Source organism: Pelophylax lessonae (assembly GCF_965119305.1).
Source record: "Pelophylax lessonae genome assembly, chromosome: 7".
Lineage (NCBI taxonomy): Eukaryota > Metazoa > Chordata > Amphibia > Anura > Ranidae > Pelophylax > Pelophylax lessonae.
The window spans coordinates 234,142,766-234,152,533 of record NC_138774.1 but is presented as its reverse complement, the minus strand read 5'-3'; the positions used below and the strand labels follow the sequence as shown (position 1 = coordinate 234,152,533).

Here is a 9,768-nt window from a genome sequence, read left to right as displayed (position 1 = left end):
CCAGCCAGCCAACCACCACAGGGTGCCAGCCAGTCAGCCCTTTTTAACCCTATATTACATTTTAGTAGTGTCTTTCAAATTTCAATGGAGATGGATACAGATAGAAAAAGTAAAAGTATGATCTGGGACTATTTCTCGTGTCCATCTCCAGGAAAAGCAGCCGTGTGAAACACGTGCACAAACAATGTAAGCATGGGATCAGCAAATGCAAAAACCAAAAATATGTCAAATCTTTGGGCCCATCTAAGCGTTCATCATGTTAAATTATATCATGCAGCACAGAAAAAATACAAGGAACAACAAGGTGAAATACCAGTATCCCAGGCAACAATAACAAATATGTTTCAGAAAAAAAAAAAAAAACAGGTGGCTAAATTCAGATGGAAGATCCCAACTGCTTGACAGAGTAATCACAGAGATGATGGTCACTGATAATCAGCCATTTACAATGGTGTCTGATTTAAGAGGTTGATGTCCATAGTTGAGCGAAAGTACACACTGAGTGACAGGTATTATCGAACCAAAATGCTAGGAAAGATTCACCAAAAGGTCATTGAGAAAGTAAAGGCTATACTGAAACCAGAGACAGCTGACAATTCACTCATTCACAACTGACTGCTGGTCAGGACAAACAGAACCAATAATGAGTCTTACATGCCACTTCATTGACAGCGGATGGACAAGAAGGCATTTGGTGTTGAATATAAATGTGATGCAGGGATACCACACTGGGGAGTACATTAGAGAAAGGTTTCTAGGCATGCTTGAAGACTGGGGAATCACCAAAGACCGAGTGATGCTTGTGCTTCGCGACAGTGGAGCGAACATGGTTAAAGGTATGAGGCTTGCTGAAGTGTCAAACCTCAGTTGCATGGCACACACCCTCCAACTTGTGGTAGATGATGGTCTATCAAACCAGAGAGCTTTGCTTGATATAATTGGCATGCTGAAGAGGTGCGCAGGCCATTTCCACTATTCAATCCTTGCTAAGCAGCAACTGAGGTGCATTTAGGAAGACCTTGGCCTACCCAAAAACAACTTGATAATGCTGTTCCAACACGATGGAACTCAACACCACAATCTGCAAAGAATGCTGGAGCAGAAGCTAGCTCTTACCATATATTCAGGTGAAGATATGAAGAATATTCTTGTCCTACTGATGATCAGTGGGACATTGTAGCCAATGTCATTGAGACCCTCCTCCGCATAGAGGAAGTGACACTAGAGGTGAGTCATTACGACTCATCTGTCATCCCATGTGTGAGAGTGCTGAAGATGCTTCTTCAAGAGAATTAAGGACCCAACACACGTGGTACTAAAATGTAGGCAGGCAATGAGGGACAGTCTCGCCAAACCCTTTGAGAAGCATGAAGAGAATAAAAATGTTGTGCTTGCATGTCTTTTGGATCCTCGATACAAGAATCATGCTCTCTCTTCTGTTGACGTATTGTCCAAGGCAAAACAATGGCTGACAGAAGATATTCAACAGGAAGCGCAAGAGGTTCCTGCCAAAAAGACAAGTCAGGAAGAGCAGGTTTCTAATCTGGAAGAGCAGGATGCTGCAATAATTGAAAAATGTCCAAAAAGACAACGGACAGAAGAAAAACTTCATCGTGGTCAAATAGATGCCATGTTCAGTGTTTTATCGGGGCCTCATGCAGAGGATTCTTCTGAATCTGCAATAATGACCCTGGATGATGAACTTCATCTCTATTTGAAGGAACTAGTAATTGACAGAAGTGGTGATCCTCTTCAGTGGTGGAAAGAAAATGAGGCACGCTACTATAGACTTGCTTCTCCTTCCTCGGTACCAAGTGAGCGTGTTTTTAGTGAAGTGGCAGCAATACATGAAAAAACAGAAGCCGTTAAACTGGTCAATATTCTAAAATGTTATGCTTTCTGCACTATAATAATGTTCTTCTTAACTAGGAGTATTGAAAGTGTAGTCTAGTGTCCAGTCCACTGTCTTTTGCACTGCAGCTACTAGATTTAATCATTGCAGGCAGTGAGTGCACTGCTGCAGCAGTTTATGTAAATTTTGCTTTGGGAAGCCTTTAGTTATTATTTTCCCAGCACTTCATTTTTCACAATTGTCCACTCTTCTAGGACTCGTTCGTTAACATTATGTGAAACTGATGTACCTGCAAGTGAAAGCTGTGTGGTTTTCCCATCAGTTTTCATGCAGGTAAGGTGTGAAGAAATAGCCTTTAATGTTAAAAATGTTAACACAAAAATGTTCAGTACCAGATTTGTGTCAAAAATTGTCTATTTTTCATAACTTTAAGACTCGATTCACACTAGAGAGACTTGTCAGGCGACTTGTCAGCCTGACAAGTCGCAGTCCCTCGACTGCTACAGGACCCGTTCTAATAGGAGCGACACAAGTCCTGTACTAAGGGTCCTGTACTACTTCGGGGCGACCTCGGAGCGACTTGCATAGACATTCATTATATGAAGACTGACAAGTCGCCACCCGAAGTAGTGCAAAGTCGTGTCGCCATAGTTGGTGGCGGTTCCCCATCCGGGGAGGAAACTTGTGCAGGCGAACAGGAGCTCAACGTGGGTATGTACTCTGCTGGGCCCTATTGGCTGGGACTTGAAATATAGCAGGCACTCAGTTTTATGGCTATCGATACTGATTACAATCAGTCTACCTCTATTGCGTTGTAAACACCTATTCAATATCATATGAGTCTCCTGTAAGCCCACAATAATCCTCCTCGTTACGTATCAAGGATGTTGAGACTTGTGTCTCACCATACAATATACAGAAAATTCTAGTAATAGCTCCAGATGAAGCTTTCTGAAGCAAAGCGAAACATGTTGAGCCAAATACTAAACACACTATGGTGAATATTTGAATAAGACATCAGTTGACCCAGTTGGGCGGCACCTCATGTCTTCGGGTATCCGTCAGCAGGAATCTCCTGATGTGAAGTAGCTTTTGACTATTCACATTGTCAACATACTCTATAGATCATTCTGTATGAAAATTGTGATCTCATTTATTGTGAACCGTATATACATTATCTTATGGACCTATTATAGGTTCATCGTCCTATTCAACACATGTTTGTTTGTACGAAATTTGTGATTTTATTTGAGTCTTAAATAAAAATTGATTTTATCAATATAGAGTGCCCGAAATCCTTGTCTTCCCAAACCTTCCATTTTGAATTCTCGGAGCGACTTGCATAGACATTCATTATATGAAGTCTGTGCATGTTGCGCCAAAGTCGAGGTGCACGGGATTGACAAGTCGCCTCCTGAAGTAGTGCAGAATCGTGTCGCCATAGTGTGAACCGACTCTTAATGTACAAAATATCAGCCGATACCAATACTTTGTGACCAAAATATCGGTATCGGCCTTGAAAAAAACATATCGGTCTATCCCTAGAATATACCCCCTGGTACTGCCCATAGGCGTAGCCAGACTTTTTTTTCTGCCTAGTGTCCTACTCCTGAAGGAGGCAGTATAACCCAATGGTTAATAAGATCAGGAGCGGTGTCCGTCAATGAACGAAAGAGTAAAGTATACAGACACTTTCTTGAACCAGCGTCTGTCCTTATGGGCAATTAGGTACGGCACCATCATCTGGTCGTTGAAGTCCACTCCTCCCACTTTAAGGTTGTATTTGTGGAAACAGAGGGGCTTCCCAACACCACAAGTCACCGTTGCAATTTGGACTTTCGTATCTGCGTGAATGGAGGACAGAACGGAAACATTGTGCGTCTCCCTCCCTCCCTCCACTGCAAGCAATTTATTACACTTCAAGCAGGCTCTCACCCCCCGTCTAAGTCAGAAATCTACAAGCCGTTGGGGGAAGCCCCGGCAATTAGGTCGCACTGTGCCACATGTGCCAATTCCAGAATCAAAAAAGGTGACTAAAAATTGGCAAGCTTCTGTAATAATTGTACACGTAAAAAAAGGGTTCCCCTTTCTGAATAAGGGTGACACCAAGTCCCAAATAATCTTGCCACTGCTCCCCATGTGGTCTGGTCAATTGGGGGGGCTCCACATTGCTATCTTTTCCCTCATAAATCCAGGAACCACATGCATAGCCTGTTGCCCTGTCACAGAGCTTATACATCTTGACCTCATATATGGCACACTTGCTGGGGAGAAACTGGAAGCTAGGTGGCCAGAAAATGTAATCAGGGACTCATCAACGCAAACAGCTTGTTGGGGCGTATACAAGGCTGCAAACTTTTGGTTGAAGTGATTTACAAGGGTCCAAATTTTGTGGAGCTTGTCATATCCAGAGTCAGCCCGAGGACGACAGTTTTTTTGTCACTGAAGTGCATGAAATCGCATGATTAGCTCGTATCTAGTCCTGGCCATGGCAGCAGAGAACACGGGCATATGATGAATTAGGTCTGTGGACCAATATGACCGCAACTCACACTTTTTAATAATGCCCATGAAGAGGGATAGGCCCAGAAATGTTTTAAATTCGGAAACAGTGATACGTTTCCATGCAAATTCTCTGGCAAGGATCAAATATTGATTTGCAGCGATGAATTGATCGGCATATAACTTGCTTTGGTCTACAATAGATCTGTACAGATCTTTTGTGAAAAACAGCTCATAAAAACCATGGGGGGGCAGGGGGAAGTACAGGCGCTGCAGAAGTGGAGGGCTCCCAATCAGGATTTGCAAGCGCATCAGGAAGGACACTATGGGCTCTACGGGTCTGTCTTTGAATTCTTGGTGGCTGAGGGACACTAGGTGTGCTAGCCACTGCACCAGCTTGAACTGCACTTATGGGATTTGTCACGTCACCAAGTGTTACTGCAATGCTGGTTTGACTACGACCAGGATGTACTAGGCCTGCTTGTGCTTGCCAGTTCACCAGACGGTTGAGCGGCACTTGTACAGACACTCTGCTGCATACCAGAAATCTGCGATTGTTGCACCTCAGCAACAGAAGAACCGGGTCGGTACTCCCGACCTTAGCAGGGACTACTACTTCCTCCTCAGAGCTATCTGTCAGGGTGCCGCTGCCCTCTACGGAGCCGGCTTCTGACAGTGAGGCCTCCCCATCGCTTTCATCTGTCAGGCTCCGGATTGTGTAGGCCTCTTCACTAGTGTACCTCTGTTTGGAAATTTTGGGCAATAAATTATTATTAGGTACCTAGTGTGACTCACAGGTAAAAAAAAAAAGCACCTGTTTGCTAAGGACTGTTTGAACCGCTACCAAAAAATGTAACTGCTAGTGCTAGCAGAGATCAGGCCTGACTCTGCCAACGGTGTGGTTTAGTGTGCTGTGTATTGGAAGTGACAGTAATCTGCTGATGCTGCACTTCTTGAGGGATGGGAAGAGGGGCTAATCGCAGGTGCTGGCAGGTGTCGAGGCTGATCCTGCTAACGCTGCATTTTGGGAACACTATACTAAACTATTGGGGACGCTAGTATAGTTCTGATCGGATCAAAGATATTGATCCGTTCAGACACTATACTAGTAATGGAGGCGATTAGAGAGTGTGTGTCACTGGCAATCAAAGGGTTAAAATATACTACTAAATACACGGTGGGCAATCTGACGCTGTCCTGGATTGATGCGAACGTCACCTGTGAAACTAATGCAGTGATCAGAAAAAACATCTGTACACTATAATAGTGACACTGCGACAGGGCATTTAAGGGTTAGGGGGTGATCAGGGTGTTAACTCTTTATTAAGGGATATATGGCAGGTACCCTAAACTTATCTGGGACTGCCGCTAACTACCACTAACTACCTCTCACACTAACTGAAGTCACAAGTGACTAATACAGTGATTAGTAAATTATCTGTATACTGTAAATCGTGACACTGACAGGGAGTGAAAGGGTTAACTGGGAGGTGATTGGGGGTTAAATGTGTCTGTGTATACTGGTGTCAGTGTAGTGCTTGTGTACTCACAGTTCATGCGCTCTTCTTTCACGCGGGAACCGAAAAGGGCTCCAAGAGAAAGACTTCATCATTTCCTATGCCTGTGTTTACAGACACTCAGAAATTGGTCAGAACCAATCATCAGTTCCAGGCCAAAACTCATTTGCCTGGACCTGATGAATGATTGGTTCTGAACCAAATCTACACATCGTGAAGACAGCGGGCATGCGCCCCCCTAGCCCCGTGCGAGACGGACATACAGTTACTTTGGTTGACGCAGCCTAGCCACCTTGCCATAGTAAAGCTGAATATGTGTAGACAATCCCTTTAAAACACAAATGTTATTTTTCTATACCATCTCTACACTCCTCCATTAACTTAAGGAATAAATCTGCAAATGGGAGCAGCTGCTCTACCACATCATACTGAAAAAAGGAGGAGAGCAAGGTTGCATTGAAACAGATTTCCTTTGCTCAAGATAATTATATTGCCTGCTGAAAGATGAAGGTCCTACCTAGTCTGCTGGTCTGCTTGGCTTTCTTGTTGGCTCTCCTGGTGTCATCTCTAAGTTGAATGATGACCTGCAGCACTCGGAGGAAGAATTTCTGTGTGGAGGTCTTTGATGTCAGCATGGACATTGAAGGTAACTGGAGCTCTCGTCCCCCTAATGGCCGTTTCTGTGATGCAACTATAACAACGTTTTCTGCAATATCAAACCTGGATTGCGAAGACAGAGTGATATGAGATCTGACAGACAAAATTATATTAGCCCTGGGTACTGAATAAGCAATTAACAAGCAGTAATAACCTTAGGAATGACACTCACCTGCTTTGCATTTTACCCTTTGCTTTGGTGTTGTGTGGCTGCTCTTCAGGTAATCCATCAGGAGAAAGTACCTCACACTGTACTCTCCTCTGCTGATCAAGGTTATACTCTCGTAATTCAGCTAAGAGAGTACCTGGTAGAGTGATAAAGCAAAGGTAAATAAATTTAAAAACACAACATGTACTATATATATATATATATATATATATATATATATATATATATATATATATATATATATATATATATATATATATATATATATATATATAGCAAGTTTGTCCTGCAGAAACTGAGCCTAGGCTTTTGCTTTATTGCTTACCTATCTGTTTGCATAGGGTGTAGCCCAAATGGTGGGCTCCACTGAGCAGCAGCTTGAGTACAGTGTCTCGTGTCCCTGGATCACCTCTAGACAACTGTAGCAACACATTTGCTGCATCCTCTAAGCCTTCCTCTGAACATGAATGAGATGTCAGCACCTTGAACAAGAGAATATGATGTTAAACAGCATTGGAAAAAGATGTTTGCTCCTAACAACTTTTTTGTCCTTATCCTGTAATGTCATGTGTTGTCGACTAATTTCACTGAAATATTTTAAAATTACCTTTTTTGTGAAAAATTGGATTTTTGACTTACCGTAAAATCAATTTCTCTGATGTTCATTGACGACACAGCTCTTGATCTTCTTAACCATTGGGTTATACAGCCCCCTACATGGGTAGGATACTATGCAGTCCCAGGGGGTATACTCACTCTCTGCTATAGGTACTCAGTTTTGAAAAATCAGAAGAGTTACAACTCCAGAGGGGTGGGTGCTGTGTCTGCCAATTAACATCAGAGAAATTGATTTTACGGTAAGTCAAAAATTCAATTTTCTCTGTAGTTCATTGACTGACAGCTCCTGATCTTTTTACCATTGTGACGTCTCAAAGCAGTGGGGTGGGGGTGGGAACAGAGAAAAATTCCCAAGGCTAAACTATAGCCAACCAGGAAAAAAGGTACTAAGCCAAAACAAATGGAGCCCACCAGAAAAACAACATTATTATTATTATTATTATACAGGATTTATATAGCGCAAACAGTTTGCGCAGCGCTTTACAATGTGAGGGAAGACAATACAGTTACAATACAATTCAAAACAGGAGGAACTAGAGGGCCCTGCTCGTTAGAGCTTACAATCTAGAAGGGAGGGTCAAGTGAAACAAAAGGCAATAACCGTAGGGGATGGGCTGATGGAGAAAATGGAGGTATATTTGTTAGGTGTGGGTAGGATAGGCTTCTCTGAAAAGGAGGGTTTTCAGAGATCGCCTAAAAGCTAATAGAGTAGGAGATAATCGGACAGATAAGGGTAAGGAGTTCCATAGGATTGGAGAGGCTCTGGAAAAGTCCTGGAGGCGAGCATGGGAGGTGGTGACGAGGGAGCTAGAGAGCAGGAGGTTTTGAGAGGAACGAAGAGAGCGATTAGGTTGGTATTTTGAGACTAGGCTAGTGATGTAGCTAGGGGCTAAGCTGTGGATTGCTTTGTAAGATGTTGTAACTATTTTGAATTTAATTTGGTGGGTGAGCGGAAGCCAGTGGAGAGCTTGACAGACAGGAGCAGCAGACACTGAGCGATTGGCAAGGTGGATGAGTCTGGCGGCAGCATTCATGATGGATTGAAGGGGGATAGCCTGTGTAGAGGTATGTCAACGAGAAGGCCAACGAGAAGGGAATTGCTGTAGTCGAGGCGCGAGATGACCAGGGAGTGAACTAAGAGCTTTGTTGCGTCTTTAGTTAGAAAGGGGCGTATTTTGGAGATGTTGCGGAGGCTGAGGGGGGCAAGATTTAGACAGGGGTGGGATGTGGGATTTGAAGGAGAGTTCCGAGTCCAGGACAACACCTAAGACCTTGGCATGCGGGGATGGGCTGATAGTAATGCCATTGATATTGACAGAGAGATCAGGGGAAGGGGCACGTGGTGGAGGAAAAATTATAAGCTCGGTTTTGGATGGATTGAGTTTGAGGAAGTGGTGAGACATCCAGACCGATATATCGCATAGTAAATTAGTGATACGTGAGGAGACTGAGGGACAGAGCTGAGGGGTGGATAAATAGATTTGGGTATCGTCAGTGTAGGGATGGTATTGGAAGCCGTGGGAGGCTATCAACTGACCCAGAGAGGAGGTGTAGATTGAAAATAGGAGGGGGTCAAAGAACAGAGGCTTGGGGGACCCCAAAGGAGAAGGGAAGAGGAGAGGAGGAAGTAGAATTGTACATAACACTAAAGGTGCGGTTGGATAAGTAGGAAGATAACCAGTGAAGAGTACAGTCACAGAGACCAAAGGCATGGAGTTTTTTGAGGAGGAGGGGATGGTCAACCGTATCAAAGGTCCAGAAGTAGGAGTACAGAATAGTGTCCATTGGTATTGTCCGTTAGTAGATCGTTTGTCAGTTTTAGGAGAGCAGTTTAAGTGGAGTGTTGAGGCCGAAATCCAGACTGAAGGGGATCAAGGAGGCTATTCTCTGCAAGGTGGTCGCACAGTCGGTTGTAGACTAAACGTTCGAGGAGTTTGGATGAAAAGGGGAGCAAGGAAATAGGGCTTAGGTTGTTCAGATCGGTTGGGTCCAGTGAGGGCTTTTTAAGTATGGGGCTAACTAGTGCATGTTTTAGAGAGTTGGGGAAGATGCCAGAAGAGAGGGAGAGATTGAGAGATGTGGGTTAGAGAGCGTAGAATAGGGCCAGAAAGTGAACGTAGCATTTGCGAGGGAACAGGATCCAGAGGTCAGGTCGTTAAATGGACGTTAGCAAGTAGTTTAGCAACCTCATCTATAGTGGCGGGGTTGAATGAGGGAAGTAATGATCGCACCTGTGGGCATGAAGCATAAGGCATGGAATGTATCTGAACAGCAATGATCTCCTTACAATACACCCTCAAAGAGGACCAGGTCTTCTAAACAGCAGCATGCAAAACTTTGCGGCCACAGGAAGCATCCGTAGATGCAAACAAATTCACTTTATAGAACTTTGTGAAAGTGTGCACCGACGACGAGGTGACAGCCTTGCAAACCTGTGTCACTGACGCCTGATG

The 9,768-nt window shown here is 43.9% G+C and overlaps 1 protein-coding gene across 1 annotated transcript in view; it reads right to left on the bottom strand.

Moving 5' to 3' along the window:
• The window catches only part of HUWE1 (HECT, UBA and WWE domain containing E3 ubiquitin protein ligase 1), a 484,118-nt gene that overhangs the window by 85,103 nt on the left and 389,247 nt on the right, over positions 1-9,768 (bottom strand). The window contains exons 68-70 of the mRNA XM_082264230.1: positions 7,023-7,179; positions 6,701-6,833; positions 6,389-6,591 (exon numbers count right to left, since the gene is read on the bottom strand). Of these exons, the coding sequence (XP_082120356.1) occupies positions 6,389-6,591; positions 6,701-6,833; positions 7,023-7,179 (493 nt within the window). The remainder of the gene's footprint in view (positions 1-6,388; positions 6,592-6,700; positions 6,834-7,022; positions 7,180-9,768) is intronic.